Source organism: Trachymyrmex cornetzi, unplaced genomic scaffold, assembly GCF_001594075.2.
Source record: "Trachymyrmex cornetzi isolate Tcor2-1 unplaced genomic scaffold, Tcor1.1 scaffold83, whole genome shotgun sequence".
Lineage (NCBI taxonomy): Eukaryota > Metazoa > Arthropoda > Insecta > Hymenoptera > Formicidae > Trachymyrmex > Trachymyrmex cornetzi.
In genome coordinates, this window is record NW_017300169.1 from 873,224 (window position 1) to 890,460 (window position 17,237).

A 17,237-nucleotide genomic window follows, 5' to 3' on the forward strand; every position below is an offset into this window, starting at 1 on the left:
CTCTAATATCTATTCCTGTTCAATCATGTGCTCTATCGATTGCTGATTTTTCGATTCGTTTAATCAAGTTGCTGATAGATTTTTTATCCCTCCAAAGTCTCTTTTCACAATATATATTGTTATCTAAAGATTAAAGGTTACCGAGAAATTTATTGATGAATCTCGTGAACCTTTAATCTTTAAGTACCATATGTATTGAAAACAAGCATTGAAGTTCTTGTATTTTTATGGACAATATATTGATTCTGAAGTATTACATTTATCACTGTTAAAAGTTTATAATATTAAATTATACTCAATTTAAGTTATTTTTAATCATTTTTATAGGTCGCCACTGCAGCTCCTACTCAATATGTCATTAATTTAACTAACACAATAAATGAACAATTTAACTCAAGAAGTGTATTAAATTTATTGTAACTCAAATTTAGTTCATTATTTACGTATCACTAACAAAGGAACCGTCGAAGTCGTTCCTCACCGATTTTGATGGGCTTTGGATATGTTGTGGAGTATAAAAAAATATTAGATCCATATTTTTTTTTATTAGCGTATCTCAAGGTTTGGGGGATGAAACACCTCCTCGAAAAACATGGATTTTATCGTTTTTAGTAAATATCTTTGAAACTATGCGATATATATATAGAAAAATGTTTGATACAAAAGTTTTATGGTATTTTGTGCTCTATATAATGGTGTATTTACTTTTTTTTATATCAAAGATATTTGCTAAAAATGATAAAATCCATATTTTTTCGAGGAGGTGTTTCACCCCCTAAACCTTGAGGTACGCTATAAAAAGTCAATTCAAACACTGTTTATTTTGATGAAACTAAACAATTCAACTACATAAATGATTAGATGTGCAATGATTATATTTTTAACTATATTTTATATTAAAATAATACATTTTGATATTATATACTTGGAAATTAAAATAACAAAATATTATATTTGAGAAATTGATTTAAATTTACAGTTACTCTTTAACAGTTAATTATCATGACACGTCTTTCAAGGTTTCCGTTCTCTATTCTTGCTTTACTGCATGTTCAATATCGATTTAATTTGATCGAGTTGCCGATAGATTTCCTCTATTCCTCTAAATACTGAAATTCTCGTGGTTTTATTTGTGACATTATTTACTAAAAATTATTAATTAGAAAGAACGAAACTTTTTTGTCTTCTTCATATATTTCTCCATTTTTTTTCTTCAACGTTCATTTTTATTAGCGATAAATAAACTTACATATCTTTACAGTAACAATGTCCCATTCGTAACTCTCGGAAAATATGAGAATATCTATTCGCAAAGATTCGTGTAGATCAAAATTTCCATCTCGCTTGTCGCATTTGGTTGTTAATTCCGCCTCTCGCATCCTCGACTCAACGATGAACGAATGAACGAACGAACGAACACTTTAAAAAAATCAGTACGACGCGAACGGTACGTACATAGCGTAAATATTTTATAATGATCATCGTCTACGTTGCGTACGTTGTTTCATATGCGATCTACGTACAAGTCTTAAACGTTACTTACAGTACTAACGATTAGCGAGCGTACAACAGCCAAACATGAGAGAATAAGTGAACAACATAAGATCGTTGCTGCTACAAGTATTGTAATCGACATAGCGATCGGGGCCTATTGGCTTACATATTTTCTCTTCGCAAATTTTGATATTAGTTTTTCTCAGACTGTCCTCTTTTTTTTAAGTTCCCTTATGTCATCCGGCTGACTATCTCTCATCAACTGGCGTTTACAATCCAATTGCATGTACCTCCTTTTTTCACCGTAACATTATCTATCCTTCGTCTTTATCTCCTTTTTATTACAATTCTATCTTACAAAATAATTCTTAACAGAATCCTGTCTGTACAATATTATGTATTTCGTTGCATGATCAAAGTTACGGTGAATCGATGATTAACGGATTAATCTGGATTAATTTGATTTAATTGCCGTGCCTATCTTTGATAAGCATAATTGTAATAGAAAAGGATTACGATTCTAGGATTAATTGAGTACTAGACTATCGGTCCGATCGGACTCAAGTCTTCATTATCTTCAGGCAAAAGATCAGAGATAAATTTATACATCTTCAAGGTGGTAAAATACAATTTGATCTTTTATACCGAAAATTTGGCGTTTTTATTCTATTAGAATTTTTATTTAATTTTTTTCATTGATCCCGTCGCACAATGATTTCATCATTATTACTATGCACTTAAATAAACTGGCGATGTGATCGGATTCTTATCTACAATTCTTATCTCATTCATTACCTGACATCGTTAATTCTTCTTGTATCGAAACTAAACTTATCGATCACAACGCAGATCGTGCAGCATAAACAAAATTACGGTGAAAAAGAGCGTAGCTTTATTATATCGCTGTGCGATAGTACTTCGACAATGCCAGTTAAGAGGAGAGAATGTACGTTTTGTAGCCTGAAATATCGGAGATCGCCGTTCAAATATTTGTCAGATAGAAACGAAAAACTTGTTCCTTCCAACAAATCCTTAAATTAATGTTTTATTACAAGCCTCTCTCGCACTTATCCCATTAACGCGGGAAACAAGACGTTTACTATATCTCAGACGTGCCTAGTCACTTCTCAGACGTCTTAATGGATCTGTATGTGTTGCTTGGGAATATTTAAACAGTCTCACACAAATCCGTCTTGATACGCTTTATCCGCGAGAAGCGTTAATCCTTTACGCGTCGTGTAGGTGCCTCCCTTTCTCTTAAGTAGAAGTTCATGCAGGTAAGAGTTCATTGCAGCCTTTACCTCTCGATATGGTCCTCTCAAAACGAAACGTTCGACCATGCTTCTAATCGGTTTAATTTAACCGATACAATGAATAACGTAACGATAAATCGTGCCGTCATTTCAATCCGCCCGAGATGACGTTCCCGACAGACCATCTAAAAGACACATTTATTTGACCGCAAAAAATGGGCCTGTTGTCAAGTCGTATAGTCGGGGAAGTCAAAAACGCATAGAAAAGACCTCGATCAAGATAGACTTGATCGCTTACAAAACTTCTTGATCGCGATTTAGTGATCGTAAGTGTTAGACGCCAAAGGCAGTATATCAAATAAAAAGTATAATTGTATATGTATAAAAAAAGGTATATTCGCGCGACTCGAGCCTTCTTCGCGAGGTTTTTGGCTTGCTCGTGAAACTGTCTTCCGTTCCGTTCCCCTCGCTGCATGACTTCTTCTCTAAGATACGTAACACATAATACATGTGTCAGTGTTTAAGCTATCGCTTATCGCGTCTCTCAAGCGTATCGCGTCCCTTAATCGTATACGCGCATCGGCAACGGTCCGTTTACCGTTCCGTACCGATGATATAATCCACAATCGACGTGACAATGTAACGGCGCAATGCACCATTCTGTCCTGTATCAATTCGTCGATCAATTATCAATTATCAATTTTGCATTTTTGGGCGTAAAACAGACAATCGCACAATTAGCTGCCGATACGCCTAACTATTCACAATCAAACATTCCGTCGTAAGCTCAGAGGATTTACGCTTACATCGTTCCTTAAAGTAAATAGCATTTTGCCGATCGCGCCTATTCTCCTTTAGAAACGTCCATCGAGCTGCAGAAAGCAACTGTATCCAAGATCGTCACGACAATTCAATAATAGTCACGTTTTCATCAAATAGTCGACAATTATTCACTGCGACGATATTATATGGATACTTTTCAAGATCATCGAATATATCGTTAAGATCTGGTGATGAACGATGGATACACTCGCGAGTAACATTCAGAGACACGAGCAATTCTTGAGGAATCTCCCTCGCAAAGTCTTCTGCGTTTAAATGCCGCTCGCAATTGTTGCTCAGTTGCCGTTCTCGACAGATCTTTGATCGTATGCCCTGATAGCGGTGCCTACGACTGCAAAGCGCAATCGTCTTCGTCTAACGAGAGCAAATGTCGACATCGGATGCCGGCGACGAAGACGCGAAGATGGGACCGCAGGACAATCGGGATCCCATCTCGCGATGGGTCCTCCTCAAAGTACGGGCTCCTCGTCGGTCTCGTCATTCTCGTCAGTTTGTTGGGACGAAGCAGTATTCGCCGAGGAATTCGTCTTGGTCCGCCGGTGTCGTTTCTGCTGACTACTGGTGTTGTTGCCGCCGCTGTTGCTGCTACAAGTACTGCTTATGCTACTGCTGGTGCTGCCACTTGGACTATTGCCGCCGGTGCCGCTACAGGCCAAATCAAAGGTAGTAATTTGTCCGTGGGCAGTTATCAAGGGCCGTAGAGCTGTGCGCACGGACCAGTGTAGTCGCGGATACGCGCGTTCCTGTTGGAGCATCAGCTCCTTTCTTCTGTTTTGTTTCTGTAACATAAGAAAAAATCGATAAGAAAAAATCGATAAGAATGTATCTTACAAACAAATAAGAGAATTAATTTCTTAATAATTGCAAAGTAGATGTAGCTTAACAGCCAACCTTGAAAAAAATTCTACGATCTTTGAGATGTAAATTTTACCTCAGACAGAGTTTGCGAATCTCGCGAGATAGGCAGCTTCTTACTCTCGGTGAATTGCCTCAATGCCTTCTCTCGCACGTAGATAAATGGTCTAATAACCCTGAGATCCTCCCGACGTATGTAGTAGTGTGCTTTCATAGTTTTCAACACGCCACCGTGAAGTACCGAGATAAGGAAGCTTTCCGTGAGATCATCTAAATGTTGACCGAGCGCTAGTACGTTATATCCGTTCCGTTTCGCCAAAGAGTACAATTGTGTCCTGACCGATTTGTCGCAGAAACTGCAGGTTCCGCTGGCAATGCTAGCGTCCAATGGATTGTCGACGTTGACGCTGTTCGAGTCCGTCACCTGTTCCTCATAAAAGTAGGGAATCTCCAGAGTCTTCAGATAACTCATTAATTCCATGGGATCGGAGCCACCAGTGTCGATTGTAGCCGCACCGATCTCAAAATCGATTCCTTTCGATCTAACGTAAAATCTGTACTGATGTAGAGTATGTAGAAGAGAAAGCGAGTCTTTACCGATCGCTGACAGGCAGACTAAGACCTTGTCATTGTCCCGAATCATATCGAATTCTTGCATAGCTTCCACCGAAGGTTTCCACATGTTCTTCGGCGGGCAGTGCCATTGAGTTCGTGGGAATTCAAGTCTGGACTCGTTGTCATCAAAATTATTCTCCTGACCGTCGCCCTCCTCCTCTCGCAGATCGCCTGTGCATTCCTCGTCTTCCGAAAGATTGTCGTTTTGACGCGCTTGCTGTTTACCGCCGCACTTAGTCGACAGACTCATCATTGATGATGTTCTGGGTTTTCGCCCGTGGCTGTGAGCGGAGTTGGATTCGGCGCTGCTACTTCGTTTCAGATCCAACGAGTCTATCGATTTGTCGCTCTCTTGAAAGGACATATTTATACCGCTGTCCTGGGAGCTGACCGAATTCACGGCCGAATAAATCTTTGGCAAGACCTTACGAGCGTCACCGATGTCGAGGCCGCCACGTCCTTCCTGTGAATCATCATCCACATAGTCATCCACATCATTCTCCACCTCCTCATCCTCAGTTTTCGAACGAGTGCGCACTATCTGCTCGGTTTCGGACGGCTTCATCACGTAAATCACCGTCTCATCCGAGGAGCACTCGCTGGACATTTTGCTCTCTTGTTGTGACAACTCGCCAACCTTGCTGGTGATCTCAATCGGTCCATTTTTTCTAGAGCTCGAAACACGCGGAGACGCCGACGAGGGAAGCACGATTCTTCCACGATCGGGCGAACCACATCCGTTCGAAGAAACGTCCGAAGTGGATGCATCGGGTGAGTACCTGTGAAGTCCGTCAACGGCGTTCACCACGCATCTGTTGAAAAAAATCCACATAAATTTGACAACTTTAAAAATGATATCATTAATTCTATCAAAAATTATTGTATTTTAATGGATCGTACTTTATATTAGTATCGTACTTTAGTCTATAATATTGTATTATTAATAATAATAAATTACCTTATCTCAGATTTTACTTCGCTCGCCATTTCCTTCGAGAATTCCATTAAGTACTCGGCGATGTCGCTAGCCGTGAACGAGTCATGCCTCGACTGTTTATCCTCCACGCATGTTTGATTAACTACACTCTGAGCCCGCGAGTGATGCTGTGGCGTGTTCTCAGACGTGTTTGTTTCCGACAAAGCGTCATCTACTTTGGAAATCACTTCGCGGATCTCCGATTTGATTTCAGTCGCTAATTCCTTGGTCATTTCTTTCACATACGCGCTCAGATCATCCTGGCCCATATTCGTCGAAATAGGCGAAGATCTGCCACCACCTATCAACCTCTCAGTGTAATCGCTGGTCGACGAGTATGAAGACGGCGGCGATGCCGGATTATGATTATAGTTCAGGGAAGAGATCGAGTGACTCGGACTGGCGGCAGAATCCAATTCTAAAGAGTTTAACTCCGTTTGACTACTGCAGCTGCAGTGAAGACGTCTCTGTTTCGACGAACCGTTCGACGTGCTCAGCCCCAAGCTGGTCAGAGTTTGCGGGCTCAGTGGAAGTGGTGGGATCGGCGAGGACGCCGTTGGGGCACCAGTCCGATTTCCCTGTATGTTACATCCATCGGTGGTGCTACCCAGAGAATTGCATCTCGCTCGCCCGGCATTGGTCGCCTCCATTAGTTCCCTCTGTTCTTTCGTCGTTCGAACGGTCGCGCGAGATGTAGATCCCAGGACCGAGGTAGTGACAGCCTCGCCCACCATGAATCTAACCGGCATTGGTGAATTTGGACATGTGGCGGGTAATCGGTGTCCAGAGAACTGTTCATTTTGATTTGGACTCTCCTCCTCGCTGTTGCTTGATGATGATGGTTGGTTTAGTTCTGCCGAGGTCGCCATCAGAGTTCGCTGAACCGTGCTTAACGCCGGTAGGCTTCGATGCCTCGGTGAGGTCGTCGAGATGGGTGCGTTGCCTGTACGCGGAATGTCGCTATTCAGTCGTCTCATGCCATTTGTCAGCGTCAGGCAGTTTACTAGACTATCGTGACTGGTGGTGATGGTGCTCGTATTGTACTTATTCCAGGCCAGCAAGGGATTGAATGGCACGTCCTGTTTGACGTTCTGCGAGTTACCCAAAAGTAGATCCTGTGCCTCGCTCGGCAGTATGAACCAGCGCAATGCTTCCATACGCTCGCACATAAAGTTGAAACTCTTGTCGATCTGCAAAGGATATCGCTGTGCCATTTTACGAGCACGATTGAAGATGTTTCGGGCAGTCTGCAGGCAGTCACCGTAGTTCTGTGGGAAGATGCCGGCGCCGGAAGCTCGTCTCTCCGTAGCATTCATTCTTCCGTCCGTATATCTGATCGAACCCAGCCATTTACGTTCCTTGAAAACGCTGTTGGTGTGATGTCGCCATTCACCAGTATCAGGATTCAGTACGTACTGTGGCAACAGCTTCCAGCCTTCAGTGGCTACCATCTTAAGAGCTTCCAGTACAAAGGCAATTTCCGTCTCATTCATAAAGTAAGGAAAGGACAGTCTAGCAAAGCCCGGTCTGAGACTCTCCGCGATGGTCTCCTCGGTGCCGTTCTGTTGTCTGAAGTGAAATAAATTATATTATACAATCTGCATGCACTGCACTTTTATGAAAATAGAATCCTACATCAAGTTGGGACCGAAAGCTGACGTAACGTCTATTTCTAGGCATGTGTCTATTATGCGAAATTATACCGCGCTGAGTTTAATAGACAACTACTTTCTGCTCTAGTGATCTGTGCGATGTACGTAATCTTTCGCACGGATGACAATATTATTTTGTGCGAAGCGATGAAGTAATTAAAAGATATTATAATTTGAAAGAAATCAGATTTTTCCCATCTACATTATTTATGATAATAGAAATGTTAATATAAGATACAATCGACATCAAATGGAGAAATTTTGTTTAACGGATATTTTCTCTTTTTATATTTAAAATCAATTTTAAAAAATTGAAGATATATGAGATGATAATAATTATTTAAATATGTTGGATCATTTTCTATGAATAATACGAACATTTTTTATCTTATGATTTCATTATGTTTTTTATAATTTAATCAATGTAGAATGTAGACAGAAATATATCGGAGGCGATTTGAGCATTTCTTTTAATCAATTCTATATTATCATTATTCAAAAGATAAACGATTTATATTCCTATAAGATGTTTTTTCCTTTTTTTGAGCTCTTGAGATTTATTTTCTGAAGTATCGCGACATTTAATTTAGAATCATTTTATACAGCAACAAACTCAAAACAACTCTTTAAGTAAAAATTATTCTAATCATCTCGCGTGATGTCGAATATATTTATAATACATTTTGCAATAAATTTTGCAATAAACTTTATTAAAAATAGTTTTCAGCCTTGATCTAAATGTAATAAAAGAATTATATACCTTTTCAAGAGGATGGTTTCGTATTCCTTGGCGAGTTCACGGTCGATCCCCATTAGATGATGGGCGTAACGACCCGTGCACGCGCATCCTCCTCGTGCCTGGATACCAAAGACGTCATTCAGGACAGCGCAGACAAAGTTATGGTGAAGGAACGTGCCGCGAGGATGGCGCACCATAAACGAAAAGATGGGTAGTCGTTTCACATTGTGCGAGGAATTGCCGAGTAGGATCAATTCCGGAATCGTGCGCACGTGGGCCAAGACTTGCCTGAAGAGAAAGCGATAATCATTAGTATCGCGTTGAACTATTGCAACTATACAGATCTATGTATCAGCGATCTCATCTCAATTACGTGCGTAATACGATCGGCGAAATTGTACTCGTAATCACAAGTGAATTCGTACAAAGTTAATCCGAAGGAAAATTAGAATCCGCTGATAAAAAGGTCCCAAATAGCGCTCTGACGCTTTCTATGAATCAGCGTAAATAGAAAGGCATTCACGGTAAGAAATTACTCGAAATGATCATATTTGTTTCCTGGATGGTGAGAAAAGACGTGGGAAAGATGCCTTACACAATTCTAAAGCGGCCCCTATAAACGATCGATATTATTACATAATATTATTGTTCATCCAGACAGTATCTTGAACTTCCAGACTGTTTGTTTTAAACTGTTTAAATATTGTATAAAGTAATTGTACAGTATTGAGTGTCTAAGAGTCGCTTTAACATGACGCTGTTTCGGATATAATTAAAGACTCTATAACAGAGAGTCTAATTACGAGCGATTTTGTTAATCTTACGACAAAGAAAGGTACGTATACCATTTTCCTATATATATACTATCTCACAACTTAAGAATTATCTATAGTAAAGGTAGTAAACTGTGAGTAAAAAATTGATCAATCATAATCAATTATATTCTCCTCACATTCTGTGATAGTCGATTTCTTATAGTTTACGGCTTTACTATCTCCATTGTATAGATAACCCTTTTGCACTTTATCTTACTATTTAATCTTAATACTGTCTTACTGTAATATTTAACTTACTGTAATCTTAATTAAGATTACACAGTAAGACAGTGTAAGTTATAATAAATTAAGATGTATGTATACACACACAGGGAAGTAGTACGTACTCTCTAAAACTTTTAGAATGTCATTTTGAAGAATAAACTTTCACTTTTAAAGATCGAAAATTAAGCTACTCTTTTTCAAGAGTGACTCAATGTTTATCCTTCAAAGTGAGATTCCACTTCAAAGAATTTAAAGAGTACATACATCTTTCTCTATCATAAGATTTTGACAAAATCGCCAGATTCTGTTATGGGGTCTTTAGCCGTAATATAATCGAAGCGCGATTTCTCCGCCTTAAAAAGAAGTGAGCTCACCGAGAGATCTTGTCCTGCCGCGCGACGATCGCCCTCGGTGTGACGTTCTCCTTCAGTTGGACCGCCAATCCACATCGAATGCTCTCGACTACACCAGCGGTTCCACTCTCGCCCCGCAACTCAGGATCACGGTGATAGTAATGGGAGTCCCTCATGTCCTCCGGCTCAACGTCCTCCCGTAAGAGCCATCGTTTGGTCACCAATATACCGGGTGATTGCACACCGCCAATGAATTTGTGGCCCGCGAAGATAATCGCGTCCTTGTGTACCGCGGTCTCTTCGACTCCGGGTAGATGCGGATTCATGTCGATCGGGACATACGGAGCTGAAAAAACAACATTGATAACATCGTGCCTTCTATCCCCGATACTTGTCATCTGTCGATTACATAACGTTCGAGCGCTTATTAAGGATTTTAGTATTATAGCATCAATAATATTTAAGTTATCTTTATTACGAAGATATTTATTTTACATGCATTCCACAAGACGGAACACGTAATTCGTTTGACACATATCAAAGCCAGTAACTGGAATTAAAAATTTTCAGCAGAATGAGTGCAATGCAAAAAAATTAAAGTGTATGTTATAACCAATTTTGGTATAAATAATGAGTGTATTAAATTAATAAAATTTTGATGTGGCTATATGAATTAACTCAACATTACTCACGTGATTTTTTTTAACGTAATTATTCGCGTGGGATGTTTCTGACACATTCAATTTTCATAATTCTCTTGGTAATTTACAATTAAATAAAGATTGATAATATTTTATACATGCTTTAGATAAAGATAAATGTAAAAAAATTTTTTTTAATTGTGAAACAATTTACGCTAAATATAATAATGTGTATAAATAGCATTCTGGTCGTTCTAGATACTTCACGCGCGTGAAAGGTTAATTAACAGCTCGTTTTTTTACTTATTTTGCACGGAAAGAATAATTTCACTGAAATATCTAAAAATTTAGACAGATGCAGATCTAAAAATAATTTTGTTAAACTATTAAAATAATTATGTAAAAAACTCAAATATGAGTAATGCTGCAAAAAATTTTAACATTTCAGCAATCAGTTTCAGCACACAGAAAAATGTCACTCTATTACTAAGAGAATTTGAGTCTTTAACAAAGAATATTTTCATAACAATAATCTTAAGCTATATTTATTAAAAATTTTAGAAAAATTCATTATATATTCAAAATAAAAATAAAATTAATTTCCTTTTGAAAAATGTTATAAAATTGAATGAAAAAGCAACTTTATATAATAAGCAAATCGAATTTGTTTTAATTTAATAATCCTGACTGAAATATTAAACTTACTAGGATTTAGAATACATGTTAAATAAATTTAATGCTTGTGATGAACTTATAATAGAGATTTGCGAATATATATATAAACTTTTAAATTATTTGAAACAAATAATCATTACTTGCGTACAGTATATATTTTTTTGTGTGTACATAATTATGTGTGTACATAATTTAATGGTCCAAATAAAATTATATTTTCAGATCTATATTTAACTAAATTTTTAAATACATCAGCAAAACCGTTCTTTCCGTGTAGCTTGAAAATTACATGCTGTGGTAATCGATTATGACCGATTGGATTAACAGCTGATTTTATGCTTTGATCGATCATTACCTGCGGTGGTGTAATCCCACACGCTAAGTGCGCCGTATTGATGCAGCAGGAGGGTCGTCGCGACGTCATCTGCCAAAACCCCCGTTATACAACTGGCAGCGCTGAAGCATCCGATCATTTGCGCAACGCCCTCGCTCCGCATTCTTGCGAGGCCCCGTTCGAGATCATTCAGATCCAAGAAGCCCTCCCGGGTCTCGGAAACTCGTACTATCTGTAAAGACAGTTTAATTGCTCTATCAAAGGACTCGCCGCTCGACAGTGGGCTCGACGATGATCGTGTCTGCAATTAGACGACTGTGAACAATCAAGCGTCAATCCCCGACTATTCTAGATCGAGGGTCATTTTTGTGGATTATAATGCGCCTTGAAAATATTTATACGGAACGTCTCAAGGCCTCCACGAAATTTATTAGAGACAGATTCTTTGAAGTCAATGTCCAACCGCTTGTGTTATATTTGAAGATATGTATTTGTTATGAAATAAAAGTATTTGTAGATACAGAAATATCATTTATATTTTACAAGCTAACAAATTAATTAATCCTTTGATACATGATGATTTTCCGGGATATTATACACGCAATGACTGTCCGTGTATCAGGTTAATTTTTATCACTTTATAAATTTACAAAAATTATTAAGTAATTCTTACATATATTTCAACATCTTTAGAGCGTATGTGTATAAAGTTATGCATTATAAAAAAAATAAAAGAAAATATTCTCTAAAACGTTTAGAGTAAATCTCACTCTGAAGAGTGAAATCTTATTTTTATAGATTGAAAATTAAGCCACTTTTTTTTAAGATGGTTGATTTAAAGTATATTTATTAATTTTGTTCATTGTTTTATAATGAAATAAAAAATAATATAAAATGTTTGAAAGAAAATGTTTATAGAAAATAATTTTTACAAAATATTCTCTTCGTAAAAATGACCACTCCTATGTTTAATCACTTTTTTGTACTAATCTCGGTGATCTAGCTGTTAAATTAAAATTATTTATTTTTTTTTACGAAAGAATCTCATCCATTTTCTAAAATGACTAAATTTCTTTTTAAAGTAAAATTCCACTCCAAAGAATTGAGAGAGAGTAGAGACCATTATTTAGCAGGATGCTCTTATTGTTAGTATTTTAAAGGAAAAATGGACACAAATGATTTAATCGTACTAAGGATTAATTAACGATTAAATTGTTCGACCTTTGAAAGATGTTAGATAATAGAAGAAGAAGCGACGCATATCAGGGTCGCGACGAGTAGGTGGAATGGCCGCTCGCGCAAAACGATATTCGGCACGCTGCCAAAATTCAGGCTAGCTACGCCGCGTTTGTTGCGTATACCGTACGAATCTCTTCACGCATCTCCTACGGCCATCACGGCCCGCTTTAACGATCCACTTCGCCGTCGCTGCATTTTACTGCCCGCCCATGCTTATCCGGCGCTCGAATCAGCCGCACGGCTTTTCCACGCAAATTTATCTGTCGACCGTCCGCTTACCTTGACATCGAGCTCGCGCCAAGGCCTCAGGTTGGCATGATGCTCGAACGGACCTACGAAGACTACGGTGGACTTGGAGAGATCGAGATGCCGTAAAAGTGTGCGAAGGGCAGCGGCGGTGCCTTGACCAGTGAACAGGACTGCATCCTGCTCGCTAGCCCCGACCGCGTGTCTGACGATGTCTCTGGCCTCATACCTGCAACAATAAACGAACGCAAATGTATGGAACTGACCTTCGCGAAATTGGCGATAAAGGCCAGTATTAATAGTCTTATTTTAAGACTGTCTTAACCTCTTCGAACTCTGCGTATATTGTAATGTACATCAAGACATTATCTCTGTTGAAATTATTTCATTTTATCGACATCATCTGAAATCTGATGTACATAATAATGTATGAAATGTCAAAAAAATAGTCAAAATTTAAAAAAATAAATTGTTTAATATGAATTACTTATTAGTGTGTATGAATTGAATTAAAAAAAAATTTTTAACATGGTTCCAATAAAATCAGGTCTGAAGAGGTTAAGTAATGTCTTAAGATACTAAGATGTAGCTCTTTGATGGTTTCATGACATCTTAAGACTGCACTTGGGACAGTCTTAAATATAAGAATCAATTATGAACACCAGCCAAGAGTCCGTTGGCGCGATTTTATACTTGCGCGTGTGAAGTTGGCACTTCATCTTTTCGCACCGCAAATTTTGATGCAAGTTCTATTTACACTCGTAATAGTTCCTGATAGCATAGTTGATAGGTTTTAGAAATAGAATTCTTCTTCTTGGAAGAAGAAGGTGTTGACAACGAGATAATACTTCCGTTACAAGTTAGACGTGAATAACGCGGCCGCTGCGCTGATTCATGATAATAAAGCTGTATATATCGGACACCTCCGGGTATTCATGAGCAGCTGCGACACGTATAAGTTTGTTCGACTCGGCCGACTGACATAGAGTCAATATGGATTTAGCAGGGTACGACGTGTTGTGAGACAAGAGACAGGTTGAGGAGAGCGATGCACACCTTACAGTTTGTACAGTCTCCATCGATTTCACAGTACGCGTTAATCATAATTAACGAGAATTCGAACAGCATTGCGACAGCGCGTTACTCAAGAAAGTTAATTATGTTAATTTCTCAATTGTTAATTTAAGTATCTACACTCGTCGTACAACATGGACCATTTATCCGATTGATGTTTCTTTTTGTTTAATATTTATGGGAAATTTACAGGAATTAAATGTATAGAATATTAATATTTAAGACAAGAATGTATACACGCAGGTCAAAAAGGTTTGAAATCATTAATTGAAAATTATCTACTATGTGAAATAAAAACAAATTTATATAATTTAAGATGTTTTTATCACTTTGTTTATTGTTTTATAATAAAATGAAAAATAATATAAAATGTTCGAATGTTTTATAAAAAATATTTGTTATGAGATATTTTCTTCATTAATTAAAGTAACCACTCTTACGATTAATCACTTTTTTACTAAGTAATCTAGTTACAAGTTTATTAATTCTTTTAAGACTTTTTCATCTTCTAAAATAACCCAGTTCAATTTTAGAAAAAAGATTTTATGTGACTGTTCAATTTTCTTTTAAATTAACTGAAATAGACCATTTTAGAAAATATCTAATACATGAAATCAAATCTAATTCATAATTTAACATGTTTTTATTATTTAATTCGTTGTTTTATGTTAAAATAGACAATAAAATGTTCAAAAATTTGACAAAAAATATTTCTGACAAATTTTTTACCAGAAAAGCAGTAAAAAATATTAAGTACTTTTTTCGTCAAAAATAATAACTCTTATGTGTGTTTAATCTTTTTTTTTATTAATCTGGATAATTTAACTGTGCAAATTTATTTATTTTTTCTGAACAACTTTTTCATGTCTTTTCCCATTTTCTAAAATAATTTAATAGCTCAATTTTGGAAAAAAAAAAACTATGATTGTAACCTACTTTCTTGAAATCAAACAATGTTCATTACAATTGTATATATAATCCCTATTTACTTTCAAATTAAAAAAGTATTGAGCAAGGCATGAATCAAACTTTTAAGTCGTATAACCGGAATTTTCTAAAATTTTATATGTGATCTCTCAAACTTTTGGTTGGCAGCATAAATATAAATAAATTCTGGGTTGTGATTGAATATCACGCTCCGCTATATACAAGCTGCATATAATAAATTATGAAATGAAAGCGATATATGTCTCAAACGATGCTGTCCCCCAATGGAGATAAACAACATCAACAATCTCGTGAGACACAGAGAGATTGAAATTGCGGGTCACGGTAATTTATTGCATATTGTGTATACGCGGCCCCTGAATGTGTCATTCGTCGCAATGATGAAACCATCGTATATATCGTTATCATTATCGCGGTCTTTTCAAAGACCACTGAATAAGCATCACGATTTCCAGGGAAAAAGAGATGGATATTGATCTGGGACATCAGCGTAGAGGAATCAAACGGAAGAATCGAGACCATTTCGTGCATCCCTCGCCACTATCACCCGATTGAGAAAGATTTAAAGCGATCCGGTCCATGTTTTTCTTCATGCCGCCGCAAATGGATCGAAGCATATCCGGACATAAAGTAAAATCATTTTTTCACTACAAAAGGTTTCAAAAATGCTTCAAATTATTTTTTAAAAATTTTTTTATGTTATTTCAATTTATTTCTCATCTCTTTCCAATTCCAATTATGGATTCCATATTTCCATAATTGAAAAAAGATGAGAAATAAGTTGAATTTCGGTTAAGAGTTAACTATAAGTTGTAGAACTAGGCCCTAGTCGGGCAAGATTTAAAAGCGATCCAGTTTACGTTTTCCTTCGAAAGTCGTCGTCGACGATAACACTGATGATAACTCTTAGACGATGGGTACTTCATCATTAAGCGATCTTTTAATCGCGACGTCGATTAAATTTATGTTGCGACCGAGAAAGTTTCCAGCGGATATCTTTCAAAACAATATGACGCGAGCAAAACGACAGACGCGGACAGACTCGCTGTCGCGACTCGTTGCTTATCGGACGTGGAATGTTGGATTAGAAATCGCGACAGATGATAATTCGATTTAATAGCAGACGCGTCGGCGAGAGGAGTGAATGTTTCTCGTCTTAAACAAGTCAAAACATGAACGCCGCGCCTAACGCTATTTGCATACAAAAATTAATGCGAGAACACGCGGATGAAAATTCGTATATCGACAATACCGCAGTGTCCCAGTTACATTGAAATGAAATATGAATAAGATTAATTTAAAGCTTGAATAAGTGAGCGAGTGAACGGATGAGAGTGAACGAGAGAACGTTTTATTATTCGCCAGAATGAGATCCTTTCACGAGCAATCGACATGAATACGAGAGAGGGAAATTAGATTACGTTAATGAAATAATAATTACGATCAATAATATAAAGTGGAGCCTACACGGAGCATGAATTAAAAGTTAAATAGAACGGAATGAATGAAAAGTTTCATTTATGGCGTAAAAATATTACAATAAAAAAAAAGGAGAAAAATGAGATAGGATTCATAAATGAATTAAATTCTCATCATAATAAATTAGAATAAAATGAACGTTTCTTCTTGACTTTCTCGTACATAGATAAAATAATTTTGCTAAAGTATCTAAAAATTTGTGTAAATGCAGCTCTAAAAATAATTTTGTTGGGTTATCAAAATATAGGAAACTCGGGCATAATGAGCAACGTTGCAAAAAGTTTTGACATTCTTGCAACCAGTTTGAGCGTTCTACATAATAATTTTGATCCAACAAAATTATTTTCATATTTATGTGTAAATTTTTAGATACTTTAACAAAACCGTTCTTTCCATGTACAATTCGTACATACGATCCCAACGAAAGCGACTTTTCGCAAAGCAGCATTTATTCTTCTGAAGGACTTCTTGAGCCCATTATCGCTTACCTAAAAAGAGAGGACTGTAAACTGCAGATGGACGTGGATGCCCGAGTGTCACCCAAACATGGCAGTACCTCCTTGGCGATGTAATCTTCGAGGAACTGTAGTGACCTTCCCGAGGCGGTATAGTCGCAATAAACCACTGAAACACAAAGTGATGATGGTGAAAGGTAAACGTAAAGAATAGCTTTATGCTTTCGCGAGAAGTTTTCGCCGGAATTACAAAAGCTTTATTTTTATATTTATTACTTTTAATCTCGTCGAGCAAATTGCCGTCATTGCACACTTTATTTTATCGC

At 37.3% G+C, this 17,237-nt stretch overlaps 1 protein-coding gene across 2 annotated transcripts in view; it reads right to left on the reverse strand.

The window, feature by feature from the left end:
• Positions 1 to 1,009: 1,009 nt before the first annotated feature.
• The window catches only part of LOC108768847 (uncharacterized), a 93,269-nt gene continuing 77,041 nt past the window's right edge, over positions 1,010 to 17,237 (reverse strand). Inside the window, exons 2-9 of one of the 2 annotated variants that reach the window (XM_018519487.1) lie at positions 16,945 to 17,080; positions 12,989 to 13,184; positions 11,492 to 11,702; positions 9,842 to 10,166; positions 8,449 to 8,715; positions 6,019 to 7,605; positions 4,522 to 5,872; positions 1,010 to 4,369 (exon numbers count right to left, since the gene is read on the reverse strand). In XM_018519487.1, coding sequence (XP_018374989.1) covers positions 4,040 to 4,369; positions 4,522 to 5,872; positions 6,019 to 7,605; positions 8,449 to 8,715; positions 9,842 to 10,166; positions 11,492 to 11,702; positions 12,989 to 13,184; positions 16,945 to 17,080 — 4,403 coding nt within the window. In that variant the 3' untranslated portion in view covers positions 1,010 to 4,039. The remainder of the gene's footprint in view (positions 4,370 to 4,521; positions 5,873 to 6,018; positions 7,606 to 8,448; positions 8,716 to 9,841; positions 10,167 to 11,491; positions 11,703 to 12,988; positions 13,185 to 16,944; positions 17,081 to 17,237) is intronic. The other variant, XM_018519486.1, reaches the window with a different exon arrangement.